At 39.4% G+C, this 17,269-nt stretch overlaps 1 protein-coding gene and 1 non-coding gene across 2 annotated transcripts in view; both read right to left on the bottom strand.

Annotated features, from left to right (window-relative positions):
* Positions 1-17,269, bottom strand: part of PGM2L1 (phosphoglucomutase 2 like 1) — a 45,353-nt gene that overhangs the window by 4,943 nt on the left and 23,141 nt on the right. Inside the window, exons 3-13 of the mRNA XM_009675833.2 lie at positions 15,955-16,061; positions 13,710-13,794; positions 12,548-12,631; positions 9,953-10,146; positions 8,758-8,947; positions 8,407-8,504; positions 7,429-7,609; positions 5,659-5,752; positions 4,155-4,284; positions 1,789-1,978; positions 1,017-1,150 (exon numbers count right to left, since the gene is read on the bottom strand). Of these exons, the coding sequence (XP_009674128.2) occupies positions 1,017-1,150; positions 1,789-1,978; positions 4,155-4,284; positions 5,659-5,752; positions 7,429-7,609; positions 8,407-8,504; positions 8,758-8,947; positions 9,953-10,146; positions 12,548-12,631; positions 13,710-13,794; positions 15,955-16,061 (1,487 nt within the window). The remainder of the gene's footprint in view (positions 1-1,016; positions 1,151-1,788; positions 1,979-4,154; positions 4,285-5,658; positions 5,753-7,428; positions 7,610-8,406; positions 8,505-8,757; positions 8,948-9,952; positions 10,147-12,547; positions 12,632-13,709; positions 13,795-15,954; positions 16,062-17,269) is intronic.
* On the bottom strand, positions 5,182-5,370 carry LOC138065895 (U2 spliceosomal RNA). Its single transcript, XR_011138940.1, has one exon. It is a non-coding gene; the product is annotated as a U2 spliceosomal RNA (small nuclear RNA).

The raw sequence follows: 17,269 nt of genomic DNA, 5'->3' as shown, positions 1-17,269 counted from the left end.
CAGACGATCAACTAGCTCTCTTATCAAGGAAACTACAAGCTTCGGACAAGAGCGGCCATTCAGAACACTGCTGCAGAGAACACCTACCACTTCTCTGACCGGCTGTTATCCCAAGCGCAACTCAGAACAATCTAAAAAAATAATTAAAAGACAGGCCATACCTGCCTTATATGCACCATAAAATAGGATAATAGGAAAGAACAGCAATAAAATAGGATTTAAAGAACAGTTTAGTATCCTGTAGAAAGCTGTGTAGGCATGGATCTGTATGTCTGCTGCAGGCACGTTTTACAAGCACAGGCAATTTACCACTATCCATTGACCATAACAGTCAGTGACAAAGTTATGCTTATCCTGAATTCCTGCCAATATATAGCAATAAATACTCAATCAGAGGCCCCTTTATGACATTTTCAATTCTCTGCTTCATGGCAGTGCTGGGAGACAGGTCTAAGAGGAGGGTAATCACACAATTCAATTTACGAATCTAATTCAAGAGTCTACTTCTCTCTATTAGCTATAACAAGAACCTAGGCTCCTCATTTGCACTCTTGAGTTCAATGGTGTAAATACGCCTTTTAATTCCTTTTTTTTTTTTTTCTTCTTCTTCTTCCTTTTTTAGGCTGGAAAAAGCTGAATTCAGGTGGCTGTCAAAAGGAGAATGACCTCTATTTATTATCTGGTAACTCAGAACAACACAGCAGATTCTTAAACACAACAGGAATCCACCTGGGTTCAAGAACATTTGTCAGCAGCAGCACAATTTCATAAGCAGCTGCTACTACAGGAGGGTTAAGACTCAATTCTTTGTCTTCCTATGCACTGCCGAGGGGTTCCTCATGATCAGGATGTGCCTCAGTCTGACCAGTGTAACGGGTTCGAACATTCAGCTACAGTTCGGGTCTTAGAAGGGGCAGCAGAGGAACCCTTCTGCCCCCATGGGGAACCAGTGACTCGGTACTGTCCTTTCAGCCTGAAGACATTTTGCAGTGCAGCCATGCAGATCCGTTACTGACCTCTGTTCGGGTAGCGCGCACATCTCTGCGTAATACTTGATCTTTGGTTCCGTTCCACTTGTCCGAAGGGTGGCAACACAACCATTTTGAAATGTAAAAGTGATCATCTGACTGCTTTTACTCACCGGCAGCACCTACATAAACAACATTTTAATACAGCGCACCTTAACCAACACAAAAAGTAGCTTTTTTAATAGAACAGCCTATGCAAATTTAAATAGACATGCTGAAAACCCATGCATTATACATCCACCAACCAGTCCAACAAGCCATTTTAGCCTAACATACAAGCCTATCATCTATATCAGACTCAGTACTTCAGTTAGTGGGACTGCCTACTAGTCCCATAGGAATTCCAACATTTGGAAGCTTCTAGAAGTTCAGCAACTGTTTCCAAACATTCTCAAATGAAGACTTTTAAAAATCAGTCCTTAAAATGGAAGATGATGTATCATCAACATGCAGTATGACCTTTAGCTTTCTTCAAAAGGCTACAACTTAGAGAAGAATTGCAGTAGCATCAAACTCACTTAAACTAAGAAGGATCACTCGTTGTTATATCAAAAAACTCAATTGGATAGCCAAGCCATTTCAAATTTTCTTTAAGAAGATTTCTTCCCAGTAAACATTATTAATCAGTGTATAATATTGTAATCTAAGTGGATATCCCACATGCTTGATATCACAGAATCTCTCTGTATAGTTCTTGGTGTATTTAACCCCCAGTCTCTTCAAAAAGGGAACCTCTCCTGAAAAATACTTTCCAACTCACCGATTTCTTATTCGGTTGACTGCTATCATAGCCCGTGGTAATATCTCGTACATGTAATACGTTATAAACACCACAAAACTTTGGATAAGACTGAGGGCCATCGAAGTTCCGAAGCTTTTCAAATATCCTTTTGATAGTAGGAGGATCATAGCACAAGAAATAGGAAGTCTTTGATATATGATATCCATACCTACAAGCAGAAGAATGTTTTCAGCTACAAGATTCAGAAGTTTTTTGCACACTTGTTATCTATAGTAAAACCGCTTCTGGGGAAAAAACAGCAAAACAAAAAGACGCTGTTCTCACAACTGTGAGAACACAGGCATTTATACACAAGTCTCTGGACTCTGAAGCAGACTTCATTGCATTCCTCGGAACATCTTGAAGTATTTTTTAAATGCAAGCAAAGGCTTTGGTTCCAAAGAAATAAAAGCCAGTGGTTTGGCTAAGGGCAGCCTCAACAGCCATCAGGACATTAATATGCAACACCATTCACACCAGCATATTCCTAAACTGTATCTTGACTTAAATCACCAAAAATTGTCTACTGTACCTATGTGAGCAGTCACAACAAAAGATTATTTCAACAGTCTTTGAGAAAAGTGACTGATCATTTCATCCAAGTTAAAACTATCGTCACCAATCCAACGGTAAGCAAGCGCTCACTAGGTATAGCAACTATGTTTGCACTTTGAGGATGAAGTTGTTCTTCGCTGTGTTCCATCCACTTCTCATTCTACGGAGAACGAGAATTCTGTAGAGACCCGTCTTTGCAGCCTGCAGAATTAAAGCCTGATTGGAATACGAATCCTTCGTCCATCACTATCCTTGTCAGTTTTTCCGATCTGCACGGAGATCGTTCCTGCTACAATTTTCCTGTGACAGGGTGAACTCCTGAGCGCCACAAAGAGATAAACGACCAGAGGCAAAACTGCCTCAAGAGCTTGTTAGTAGCAGAGCCTAAACCACAAGCCACAGCAACACTAGCAGATCTTTTCAAGGTCTGCATAACCTATATCCTTGTGCAACTCTTGGCTTTTGCATTTCTACAGAACCTAAGGTAGGTAAACATGCAAGACTTATGGGCACCTACAAGTAGTGTGGTGAAACCCCATTTAAACACACATTGACCTAAGTCTTAGAATTTAAAGTCTTGTAATAAACTTTGCACTCTACAAATTATGAGAGTACAAAGAACGTGTAAGCTATGTCTTTAGCTAGCCTTGTATGTGAAGCCCCATAACACAACTCTTCCAAACCAAGCTATTTCATTCTTATCTTAAAATGCAAGAAATGAATGCAATAAGCACTGTGAGATTTTATGGGACGGAGAAAGTGATTTTATTTTGAAAAATGCCTAAGCAAGTTGATTTTACCCACTCGTACTCTCACATCCACACACTTCTAAGCTCCGAGACATGCGTCCAAGGAGTGCGTAACACGAACAGAAAGAGGTACTAGCTGTCCGAACCCTCAACACTGCTTCTGGGTCCTTCCTGATTGGTAATGACAAAACACTTTTGGAAACATCTTTTATACCCACCAAGATCCAACACTCCTTTTGCCTTAAACTTCGGTAACTTCAGCCTACGTACGTTTTATGCAATTGTGCTAACCACTGTTTGTGTTTTCTTGTGTTGCGTTTCTTAGGGCTACAGTGTGCTTTCCTGCTGGGCCAGCAGGAAAAGGAACGGCATATATGATTTGCTGTAAAATGTGTTGCCATCCTCCAGCTGTCAGAGCACAGGAAATTATGCTGATGAGTTGTGGTTTGTCAGAGTATGCAACTTCCGATCTGGACATAAACAACATGTTCCTCATTTTATTGCTGTCAATTGTGTCTGTAGATATCATACACAGGCCATTCTTTTAATCTTTGTTCTGCTGTGTGTGTAAAAGCACCAGGAGAAACATTTCCAGCCATTCTTCATTTTTACCAATCATAATATTTTTATTACAAGCTTCTACAGAACAGCAAACAACTTTTTAAGGCTCTTCAGACCGAGTTTAAGTGAAAATACTAAGCATTTAAAGAGATGCACATGGACCACAACTAAGATACAGCTACCTGTCAGAAGAGAAGAGAGCTAATATAACATGAATCAAATAAGTTTGCAAGGTTGATGAACAGGCACAATTCTACTCTTATGTAACTCATTACAGATACAAGACAGAAAGTGCCTCTCCAGTCCTTTGGGATATATAGTCTTTAAGTGTTATCTGTAATATTGAAGATCACAGTCTGCAGTAGCAACAAAAAAACCTACCGTGAGAAAACATCTGAGGGACGTATTAAAAATACTTACTAGGTGTTTTATAACTTGAAAATGATTAAGTAGGGTGTGTTAAAAAAAAATACAACTTACATTTCATATATCTTGGTGAGTTTCTGTGCTAGCGTCTGGTTCTTGCCTTCCAGGTAAGTTGCCATTTCAGCTACGACCACAGCAGCACTTACACCATCTTTATCCAACACTGATGTACCACACATAAACCCTACAAGTAAAAAACTTATTGTGGAAAACTAAGTTGACATACTACTACATTGATTTATTTGGGTGAACTTTTAACCCTCTTTCACATAAAGGAAAATTGGCCGATAAATGTTACTTTATTACTGCACATGAATTCTCCTCTTCTAAAAAAATCTAATTAATTTAGGGATTATAGGGCTGGAAAGATATGTGCTATCATCTCGTAGTTCCAGACAGATAACATCTGCTGTCTATGGGAATTCCTCATAGTGCAGTGCTAAACACAAGTGCGTGCGCGCTTTCTGCAAGCACACCAATACTGCAAAAAGTCTTGCCAGTAATTTGAATCAAAGAAACCTCTACAGATATAGACTTGGTAAACCATGCTCCCCAATACTGCAAAGCTACCACCTTTTTGAAGGTATTCCGAGTAAGATCTTAACTCCTTATAGACAAAAGCTTCCTGAATTTAATGAACACGGGAGGAAACCGGCACAGACACGCACGCTCTTCAGTAAGGGCTTCGTTTTCAACTGACATTCGTACTATATGTGAATATACTCTCCTAAAGAGCTGTTGTTCAGCCGCAGATATGGAGAACTCCTACAGCTGAAACGTTCGCTACACAGTTCTGTGTCAATGAGTGGTTTCAGCAAGATTATCAATGTGAATAGAGTGCTCATGACTTTTTAAATGAAAGTCACCACAGAATTGCCAAGTTTTGATAATGGAAGTTTAAATTGCTAGCTAAAAACAATTAAGTCATTAAAGAACAGTTGAGGGAAACCTTTGACAGAATGAAAAGCATCTTCTAAAGACTGGAAGGCTGGAAAGATTATTCATGCACTTCCAAGCAGTAGTTAATGCTACTGCTACACATGACTAGACTCCTCACAGGCTTTTATTTTTTCCAGAGAGCATGGTGTTTGGCTCCTGGAGGAAATGCAATACTGGTGGGATAGGCAGTATGACTGAAGCAAGCTCCTGGGCAGCCTCCCAGCTCCATAAAGTCTTTTAATAGTTAGTCCTCATGGAGAGGACCTGTAAGATAGTAACCAGTTAAGAACAGATTCTATGCTTGATCTTAGTTAAAAGGCCAAGAAGCAAGAGCAGTATCTACAGACTGCAACTTGTATCAGAACAGGTTAGCATCAGGAAACTGCTCAGGAACAGTATCAGAATGAGATTTGACTGGATCATAAATGTTGGTAAATCATTTATTTTGACAGTTGGCAAGCTGATAGGATGAGAACAAAATACTGATACTAGTAAGCAGAAGGACAAAGAACAAAAATCAAGTACTTCTGTGTTTCTTTCCACAATTAAGACCGTTGCTTCATAGTCACATTTCCCCCACGTGCCCCTCAACATGTTAAGGTTATACTAATACACGTACCAATGGACTCTTCAAAGGCAAAGAGAACTTCTTTTCCGTTATCTAGGAGATCTTTCACTCTACTTCCAATCCATTTAAAACCAGGGAGTGTTTCCTGAAACAAACAAACAAAAAGAATGCACCATATAAAGCTTTTCTACGCACTTTCAAGCCAAACAAGAAAGCATGCCTGCTTGATTAAAGGTGACCACTGTTCCCTTCACCTCCACAACGTCTTCTTAAATGGGAATTTTATGTGCTAGAATTGGAAGTTTAGAAAAAGCAGACGCCTCAGACTGAGGCAGGGGGGAAGAGGTGATGCATTAAGGATTTTAGGGTCAGTGGGAAAGACTGCTGCAGAGTCCAAACACTAAAGCTAATGTCATTTTTCTTATTTCCTTGAAATAATTTTCCTGAATTTAAATCTAATTGATGAACAGAGGAGGAACACTAAAGACAAACATTACACAATTTGGGCCTTCAGTTCAGATTATGAATTTAAGGCAAAGGGGTCACTGAATAGCATTTTACTAATGAATACTCAGCTAGCAATTGAATATTAAACCCAGAAATAAGCGTGCTTGAGAGACTATGGTTCTTCCCAAGATCAGATAAGAAGATCTCATCTCTATAGTGCTTATTAGAGGAGACAACAATATAAAGTTAACAAAAGAAGAAAAGTGACAACAATACAAACAGCAATTTGGGGTGACTGGAAAAGCACTGCCTGCGCTCTTCAGATCACACAAAAAAAGTAGTCAAAACTTCAAAAACTGATCTTCTCAGAGAGAAGGAGGGTACAAAGAGGGGAAGCTTTCCAAGAGGAGACGGAAGGGTTCTATAAATTCCTAACTGTTTTCCAGTCAAATGTGCCTCTTTCCTGGGAAAAACTATAGCCAGTATTTAGTGAGATAATGAAATTCACTGCAGGAAGCGATATTCAACCTGTCTAAGCATATTTGGACAGATATTCAAAACAGCTTTCAGAACTATTTTCAATTTTAGTTTCTAATTCTTCATTGCCTGGCAAAATATCTTTTTCTACTGCACAGTGGTTTAACTGGGATATTTGTATTAAACACCACCTGGATCTTAGTACGCTCATGTTTATGCTAAGCTTCTGAGCTCTTGCATTTCTTATGGCTAACAGCCAAAAGCCCCAGAAATCTGAGAAATCTGTCAGTTTGCAGTGGCACCCCATTCTTTTTTGGTAAGTTCTTAATGAAACAACACAATATCTGAGCTTAAGAGTTCTTCCATCTGCTACAATTTGAAGTAAAACCAAATTTAAAACATACTAATGAACTGGGCACCCGAAAGAACATTGTGCAGTCGCTAAATGTTTGCCACAAAACCGTTAAAAAGCTTTTCATGTTTGCAGTAAACACATCAAGTGCCACAGGCTCACATTCTCTCACATAGAAGAATTTATCTCTAGGAAAATAACCAAGACTAACCAATTTTGTTACGTTTGATACAAGTCTTAATTTGTGTCACCCATTACAGCTTCCTTGCAGCTTTCTCTATGCTCATGGAGCAGTCTGCATTCACTGTAACGTGCACTAAGAACCACTGCAAATGCTAGTCTGCCTGATACTGAAGTCAGGCTCACCTAGGTAAAACAGTACTCTTTGCAAGTTGGACTACACAAAAATTCAAAGTCAAGAGATTGAAAGATATTTGTCTCAAGTTTGTTATTTTGTAAAGTCATAAGTAGGGGGCTACTTGGCGAAAATGGCAATCATATTTTACTCTGCTGAGGAGATAACAAATCACAAAAACTACACTTACTTCAAAGTGAAATCCTTCTTTAAGTGCAATTGCCCTCAAAATTTTAGAGGAGACTGTGGTCGCTAACATGTAAACATTCTTCACATCAGCATCTTTGGAACAGTTTTCCTTCCAGCAAGAAAACATCCACCACCCAAACAAAGCTGCTAGCTCGTTTCCAGTGAACACCTTCCAGCAGCCACTACAGACAGGACAGAAAATAGCAGTGCTTTTTCAGGTTTCCCAGGAGCATCCAGTCAGGGGGAGGTGTTTTTCTGCAGTCTTTGGAACAGGAATCTGAGCATACTACTGAGAAGCTGCTCTATAAAAAGCCACGATACTAACAGGACTCCACGTTTTTCGCGTCTCAATGATTTACAAGCCCAGTGCATTCTACCAGCAGGCAAAGATGTCAATTAAGTTCCCTTACTATCAACTTTCACACAGCTTAGGTCATTTTAATTTATCCAACAGAAGCACAGCAGCCTAAAGTTTTTGGCTTTAGGCAATACCTGTGCAACTGCACGTTACAGACAGTTACTTACACAATGATCAGAATTTGGGCCTGTTAGCAGGGATGAAAAATAATTTCTATTCAATACAGAGAAGCAGAGAAAAAGGAAAAAAAGCAAGCCCACATTCGTTAACTGTCAAAAGGTAGCATTTGTTTGTCTGCTAGAAGTTAAAAAGCAGAGACAACAAGACTTTACTGTAACAACCACTCCACATTTCAGTAAAGTTTCATCTGGCCATTTACTGTGATACTGGTAAGTATTTCATCACATCTTTTCCAAGTTATTAACCAATTTTATTTAAGATACATTACTTCAGCTAGAGCTATGATAACAGATGAAGTGAGCAAGAAAAACATCCAAATAGCTAAGTCACAACAGTAAAGGAAGGTTTTAAAGTGTGTGTCTGTCTATCTTGTTGGGACACTTAGCAATTTTCACTACTTTTTCTTCAGGAAGAGACAAAACAAAAGTTCCCATTACTTACTTCTCCCGTTGTTCTGCCACTGCTAATCTATCTGCATCTGGATCAGTGGCCACTACTACTCTAGCACTTTCTTTCTCTGCAAGCCTCAGTGACAACTCCTGGTGAGAGAAGGGAAAAAAAAAAAAAAAAGACACAAAATCAAATAAATCCATAGTCATTCTTCTTATTTATACAAATAATATATAATATGCAGCGAAAGAAAATCTCATATGAATTGCCCATTGCATTAACACAGCGGGAAGCAAGTTGCTCCCTGTTCTCTTCCTGGCTTTGTTTTTGTCATAATATCATAGCCAAACAAAGGAAAGTCCATAGAACTACATAAATCTATGGAAGTACAAACAAAAATACCAGCACAGATTCTCCTTCTTCAGGATTTGGACATTTGACAGTAGAGAAGTCTGGATCTGGATCTTTTTGTTCAGGTACTGGAATGGGGGGCTGAAAGCCAAACGCTTTAAAAGCCAGCCGCACGTAGTCATGTCCGACTCCATGAAACGAGGTATGAACAAACTTCAAGTTTGTTTGCATGTTTAGCTCCCTGAAAAGGAAGGAAAACAACAACAAAAAAAGAAAGGTAACATTTTAGTTATTTCACAACACTACCTTCATGTGGAAAAGTAAAATAAGAAGAAAACATAATTATACTTTGTACTATTCTGCTGATTTCTGTAGCAATTTCAAAGAAGGCACAAGTGAAAAGTACTCATTTGGACACTCACTTGAAATTGCTAGCTTAAAGTTTCTCCCTGTGGAAAACAGTATTTACCCTCCACTGAGCTTGCTGAAAATCTCCCGAGACTGAACCTTTAATTTCTACAATAAATTTGAGCTCTTCCACCATCCCGAAGGTCTTACTCCTTCATCCAGCTCCTCTACTGTTTTCTTTAGCCCTACGTAACCCTTGAACTTTATCATTTCATTTCTATTTCACGCACGTACGCCTCATCCCTTTGCTCCAAACCTCAGAATTTTATTCTTTTTTTCCCCCCTCAACTCTGAGTACATTCATTTGTACATCATGGTTCATATCAGGGTGCGTTATTGCAGCCTGGTGTCCAAGGACAGTGACCAGATTTGTTTCTCAAATTAGCTGTTTATTGTCAAAAAGTACTATCTAGTCCTAATGACAGTGACCATATAATTTACAGTAACACACTAGAGAAAGGATGAAATAAGACAGAACAGGGAGATGACTCAAAATTCTTCCCACAAAGAAGAGCACAGAACAACAGCCTCAAGCACTGATGTCCCTGGCAGAGTGGAGAACCAGACTTCTGAGAACCATAAAGGCAAAAATCAGGTCACTGATCTGGGGCAATAAAATCACTACATGCAGGTCAGAAACTATAAAACTTCTAGAAGATAGCCCATGCCTAAAACCATATCAAAAATGGGTATGTATAGAAGCTTTAATAATAAAGTGCTTTATCATGCTTTAATAATAAAGTCTAAGATGCATCTCTCAGCACTCCATCTACCATATGGCATCATCCCATAGCTCCCTTAAAAATATAATTTCAGTACAGTTTATTTTATACAATACCTGTGATAACAGATCTTTTTCAGATCTTCCATATAACAGTCACAAATTTTCTTCAGAGGATCTTGTCTAAGGGGACTGGTATCTACTAGATTCTCATTCCAAGAGCCATTCCATGGTTCAACGCACTCTTCTATACATTTTATAATTTCCTTATCATGAGGTGATGTGATCTGTGCTCCATTTTCCCAATAAACCTGGTATAATTTTAAGGAAAACAAACCAAAAAGTTTATTACAAAGATTATTAACTTCATAAGTTCTCTTAAGGCAGAGGATTTCATGTGCTTCCTGCTTCTTGAAATTACAGAGTAAAGACCAGCAACAAATTGGCTCGGTTCTCAAAAGTCATTTGGGATCAAATGCAGGGTCCTGCACCTAGGGAGGAATAACCCCCGGCACCAGGACAGGCTGGAGGTTGACCTGCTGAAAAGCAGCTCTGCAGAGAAGGACCTGGGGGTCCTGGTGGACAACAAGGTGACCATGAGCCAGCAGTGCGCCCTTGTGGCCAAGAAGGCCAATGCGATCCTGGGCTGCGTTAGGCAGAGTGTTGCCAGCAGGTCGAGGGAGGTGATCCTGCCCCTCTCCTCAGCCCTGGGGAGGCCACATCTGGACTGCTGGGTCCACTTCTGGGCTCCCCAGTACAAAGACACACATGGCACTACTGGAGAGAGTCCAGCAGAGGGCTACAAAGATGATTAGAGGGCTGGAGCACCTCTCCTATGAAGAAAGACTGCAAGAGCTGGGCCTGTTCAGCCTGGAGAAGAGAAGATTGAGAGGGGATCTCATCAATGTCTACAAGTATCTGAAGGGGGGGGGGCGTCAAGAGGATGAGGCCAGCCTCTTCTCCGTGGTGCCCAGCCACAGGACAAGAGGCAACGGGCACAAACTGAGACACAGGAAGACCCGTCTGAACATGAGGAAAAACTTCTTTCCTGGGAGGGTGACAGAGCAATGGCACAGGTTGCCCAGAGAGATTGTGGAGCCTCCTTCCCTGGAGATATTCAAAACCCGCCTGGACGCGATCCTGGGCAATGTTCTCTAGGTGACCCTACTTGAGCAGGGGGGTTGGACTAGATGATCTCCAGAGGTCCCTTCCAACCTTGGCCATTCTGTGATTCTGTGATCACATAGGTTTATGTTTTCAATTATGTAATGACAGCTATTCAGCAACATGACCTACTTTTGAAAAAGTTGGTATTCAACTATTATGGATGAAATCATCATGACATGAGAACCTTGCGCTAGGCACTCACATTTGAAAGTGTTGTGCAAAGCGTAACAGGCGGAAAACATTACTTTCCACATAGTCTGGCATTCCTTTAAAAAAAAAGGACAACTTGTTTTCGAAATCAGAGCAAAACAGATAAGCAGTGTGCCAAGGCACATTTTTTCCATAACTTAACAACTGTAATCTTTCAGCTAGAAGCACTATCAAGCCCTGAACTAAAAAAAAAAAAGTCTTTGTTAAAGAGTTAAAGATGCCTATTTTCCTGTAATTTTCCTTCCAATAGCATGCTTGAGCTCACAGTGTAGACTTTCTGTCTCTCTTTTTCCTGACTGCTGGCTTTGATGAAACCCACAGGCACTCACAGTTCCTTCAAAACTATGGTTTTGTTAAATTTGGTTAAGATTGTCCGAAATCTTCAGAAGGTGTTGAATTGCCAGGGAAAAGAGTGGAAGATAAAATCATTTCTTGTGAAAGATAAGAAAAAAAATGGTATCCTGACCAAAAAAAAAAAAAAAGCTTTTGTATCGAAAGACACAAAGATAATGGGTTCTTTATAAATGAAGCACTCTGACAATTGATGTGCCTTATTTTCTCATTCATTTGTACAGGTAAACATTTGTAGAGCTGAAGTACTTCACAACCTGTCCACAGAGGACAAGTGCAGTACAATTACTTCCCCAAGAGTTACCTACACACAGTGTAATGTGACTGGCGTTTCTCATCACTACCATTACTCACTGCTTGTTAACTGATCTTCTCCAAGGCTAGGTTCAAATTTTTATGCTTAGGTTTCAGTTCAGACTCTCAGAAAGTTTAAAAAAAAAATCTGTTACAATACTGTATAAGCAACATTTGCTAGTATGGATGGCTATACTGTTTCAAACTTTCAAACGGTGAAGTAAAATGTAGCCTTGTGTCTCTCACTGCCTATAGAAAACGTCTTATAAGGACCAACACAATAATTTATACCATTTTAATCAATCAACCACTGAATTGTCACCATCTTCAGCACAGTTACCTACTGTGCTGACCAATTCACCTATGAATTTAAGGAACGAACACACAAATTGCTCAAGGATTTCTTTACCTGTTGATTAGAATCTGTGGAACATCACAACAGACTTGTCTCAAGATACACAAGCAATGCTGTGAAGTTCCAATATTAGAAAAAAACACATGTAATTGAGAAGTCTATAAAAGCATGAGTTACTTGAAACTGCTTTTCCTTCTAATGAACATACATGCACACACACATGTACTTGCCCCCCCAGAAAAAGCCAAAATGTCTGCCAGGGCATCTAAGCTATTTACATAATACTGAAAAACCGTTGGCCAAAACATGCTACAAACTTCAAGCCTGTGACTTACCTTGTATCCGTTGTCCTCCTTTCGGTTATGTGATGCTGTGATCATCACACCAGCAACAGCTTTGAGCTGCTGAACAGCATAGGGCTGAGGGGGGGGAGGGAAATCAAAAAAACGAACAAACAAACAAAAAAGCTACATCAATTTAACCATGAATTTAGCAGCTGGCACAAGTACCATTAAATTATTAGGACAGTTCTGCAACAGGATGCTACAGGAGAGTTGACTCTTAATATTTCACCAGCTTATTTGAAAATTGTATACATGAATGCTTATCATTTTGTTCTCTGTAGAGAGAAATCTTGGTCAGAGTAATGCTATTCTGCTGCATAGGAAAATTATTCTACTTCCCAATTACATAGTTTTAACTGGCCAAGTAAAGAAAGCTTACACTTAGATTACACCGATATTTGAGGAAGAGGGGGGAAAAAAATTGAAACGGAATGAAGGAATTCACCAAAAGGCTTGTTGAAAAACAAACTACAGATACTTCTACCCAAATAACATCTAGTCCTTCCAGTCCTCCCCTAGAAAAGGGATCAACAGCATACACTGCATACTAGAAAAGCTTGCAAAATAGAAAACGAAGATCCAGAACTCTACAAGAAACAGCTTCCATGACTATGGTATCACACTTGTCCTGAGAAATTAAATGCATTTTTAATAAATTTTTAACATTTTTAAGAGAACAGAAAGCTCTATTGCTTGAGATATTAGAAGTGAAAACAGTCCTTTATTTCTTCAACTCTAAGCAGCATTACTGTACAGTCCAAAAACATACACTCCCTACTATGTGTATTTATATACATACAGAAAAATATTCTCTTTGATCCCTAAGACACTTACATGTTTAAGCACAGACTAGAACAACGGCAAAATGCATCACCTATAATGAACAGAGTAAAACCCAGACTGCAGGAAGCATTGCCCCAGTATAGCAACACCTAAGATGAAACATGATTCTGTTGACTACCTGCACAGAGGAGAATTTAGTGATTTTCTTTTTACAGTCTCCTTGAAGAGCCAAGTGTTCCCAACATCCCCTATTCTTCTGTTTAAATGTTGGAATTTGAGAAGAGAATTACTAGTTCACATGCTCAGTAAACTTTCAAATTCTCCCTTAACTACACGGTTCATTAATACAAAAGAGATGATGACGACTCACCACAAAGGGCGTAGGGACATATGTTGAAAAGAAGTACACAGGTACATCTTTAGCCAGGAGGACTGCTGCAGTGAGCTTTGCAAGTCTATCAACAGGAAGAAGAGTTTTATTCAGTCAACCCAACTCCCCACAACAATCCAATACCCATAAGGCATCACTGTAACCTTCATTTCACATCTGCTTCTTCTGTCTAGTGCTTTTTTGCTTACACTAAATGTTGCATCCTAGTTTGTACTGTCAACAGCATACAGTTTTCAGGTTGCAGAACCTGAGAGAGAGTTGTCATTTGTTGCCTGAGGAGTGCAAGGCACTTCAGTCAACCATGTAAATCAGCCAGTGATATCAAAAAAAGATAGAGCCTACTGGTGTAACATCTGTCCTTAATTCAAGAGAGACAGAACCAGGTTTCCCAAAGAGCAAAGCTTGTTCAGCAGTTTCAGACAATTTCCATAAAGCAGACCAATTTCTAAAACATACTTCTGCACACCAGCATGTTCTTATTCCAGTCAATTTAGAAACAGTTACAGCACCTGTGTTTTTAAATCCTGCCCTTAAAACAATCTGCCCCTTTCAAGAAGCAAGGAAACTAATTCTCTTCCATGTAACAGTTTGATAGGAAGCTGTTCTTCTCAAGCCAGATACACACAGCTCAGCAGTTAACTCTGGGAAGTCTTGCTCAGAGAGTCAAAACAGATGAACTATCACACAGGACAAGTTTACTTTGCTCACTTATTTTTTACAGACAAGCATTAATACTTAATTACAGTATACTCATCATGTGAGATAAGGTAACAGTCTAACTTTCAGTTATTCTGCATTTCACTGTAGCGCCTATTAAATGTAACCTGAACCACTTAAGCGTTTAAGAGTTAGGCTTGTAGTTGAAACTACTGGAGCTACTACCTAGCTTGTCTTTCACAATTGGCTTATGCTACCTCAATCATGGAGAACTGCCAGAAGGTCTGCCATCTCCCTCGCACCCAGCCACCTCCCTTAGCACTGGAACTGATGCAAAGAAGGGACACTAGTGTGCACGTAGTCATAAAGAAAGCTGGGTACGCATGCCGATTTGATTGAAGAAACCCTTCGGAGGAGGTTCAATTTAATTTTAACGCTTCTCTAACTATGTGTCAATCCAAGGAACACAAAAAAGTATGCAGTTGAGAACTAAATCGCTCCTTTGATGCGAGAAACGTTAAGAATGCGCTGCCATCAAGTCAAAATGACAAGCCTTGTGAGGCTGAAAAGGAGCATTTCCCTTAAACATCTACATTTCAAAGCTGTATATAATTCAAATAACCTGGATAACAGTGCCTGCAAATCCAACGTAACGTATAAGTTTTAAAACCTTTACACAAAGGCTGCCAGATAATGTACTACATACAAAGATCAGACTTGAAGGTGTGGAGATGCAGATTTGGGAGAAATGGAGAAAGTCTTAGAAGATAGTCACTTATAAGAGATTCTGCACTCTATTATACCACGGGCTTGTACATTCTTACAATATTAAATGTTGAAAATAATGACAAAAACAAACAACTGTTTGTTTGTTCTTCCTAAAGCATGCTATTACAACACGATCTGTTTTCCTTCCCTAATGACAAGATCTGCAAGTAATGTACTTATGAATTTCATGAAGCAGTTCTCTTAATAACATTACTCCTCTTGGCTAAACAATCCTCTCTTCCCCCTCCCTGCAAAATAGCACAGTTTCAATCACCGGAGGTTTACGTTTTAAGCATTCCAGTTAAGAGATCCCCAGTGCGGAAATACACTGGGATTACATAAGGGATACGAAAGTACTGCATTACAGTAAGCTGAAGATAAAATTATTTTCCCCCAAGCAAGTTTAAATCAGAGGTGCAATACAAAAGAATGACAGTGTTAGCAATAGTGCATTAACATTTAATGACTACAAGCTAGGTGTTAGTATTCTGAATTTACCTTTACGTTCAAATTTCTGTCCAGGCATATCAACTTCTTAATGTCTGCCTAATGTTCTTGCATATTTAGACTGCAAACTCTTTGATGAATGACTAGCCTTACATTCCACACTTGCACTGCAACTGGTATCACAAAGCTTTAGTCCACCCCACTCTTCATAACTATTAAAACGGACCAAAGGGGGGTTGGGGAAACAGTGTGCGCAGTTCATGACATAAGTGTTCTGACAGAATGGAATTCATATTTTGACTCAAAGCCACAATTTAATTTCTAGTCTTGCAAATGTAATCAATACTCATACTTCTTACTGCTGCAGTTGCTGGTCACCTGACCTCGTGTGTCATATCCAACAACAAAGCCTCTCTGCTTAAAGTCTGAAAAACACCTCTCAAGATACTTGTAGATGCCCTGGGGAAAAAGAAAAAAAAGAAAAAGAAGGGAACAGTGAGCTCTATTATAGTACATACAAATATTAAAAAAACCATCTTTCACATAGAACATGCAACGTCAATGGTTAAAATATAGATCAGCAAAAACCTCAGTGATATTCACAGAACATTTCTTTTTTTCCAAAGCGTTCACAGAAAGAAAGAGAGCAAACAGAGAAACAGCTAAGGGAAATAATACAAAAATTATAAGTACTAAATAGCCTAAAAAGAAAGCTAGAACCCACAAAATCCTCAAGCAGTAACCGTCTGTTTTCATCCTGTGAGGCACTTCTAGGTATTCAAACCATTTTCTTAAAGAATCAATTGATAAAAATCTATGTTAATTGCTCACGCCATATGAGGCTAGTACTAGTCAGGGCTAATCTTTATGCTCGTGTTCACAGTACAAGTCAGACATCTTTTCTGCACGGCTTCCAACTGTTATTTCTAAATTTGCATTAAAAGGATGTTAAATCTTTACCCATTTTTTTTAAAAGGAAGTTTATTACTAGTGATGTGTTCCACATGAGTTAAGTCCTCAATTTCCACACTAAGCAGGTAACAGTAAGCTGTCTGCTGTCCTGAACATCAAGCTAGAACCTTTCCAAAGGCAAGGCATCACAGAAGAGCTGAGCATGGGCAGTAGCTGAAGGAAGTAAATCTCTACAACATACACTGGGGTGAATAGAAATACGCACTGACACATACAAGAGAGTGCAATAAGCACCCTCTTAGCCATCTGTCACTCCTTTTGAGAGCAGGAGGAGATGGGTGCTCTTCAAAACAGTTCATTACACGGTGCTCCAGCTTCACCTTCCACGTGGCCTTCACATTCATTCACTTCCTAGTTAGAATCTACCCGGACATCCACCACAGAAACAAAAGAGTGTGGATCAGCATTTTTAAAATCAAAGGATTAAAGCACTATTGTTGGCAGAAATTTCTAGAAGTTAGAGTCCATTATAAACTTCACCTATACAAACACATCACTACGAACACATCTTAACCAAGTCTATCCTAAAAACGCTATTGCTTGTGAGGGTGCAAGCTTACTCTTGCCAAGAGTAAGAGAGGCAAAGTTCGTACTAGGACTAAACAGATTTTCCTCCCTCTACTAAGTGCAATTCTTTGTGATGCCATTGTACGGCTCTGACTTGAGAGCATCAATAAGCAATCTCTCAACCAGAA

The sequence above is a fragment of the Struthio camelus genome, chromosome 1, assembly GCF_040807025.1.
Source record: "Struthio camelus isolate bStrCam1 chromosome 1, bStrCam1.hap1, whole genome shotgun sequence".
Classification (NCBI taxonomy): Eukaryota; Metazoa; Chordata; class Aves; order Struthioniformes; family Struthionidae; genus Struthio; species Struthio camelus.
This window is presented reverse-complemented; position numbering and strand designations above follow the sequence as displayed.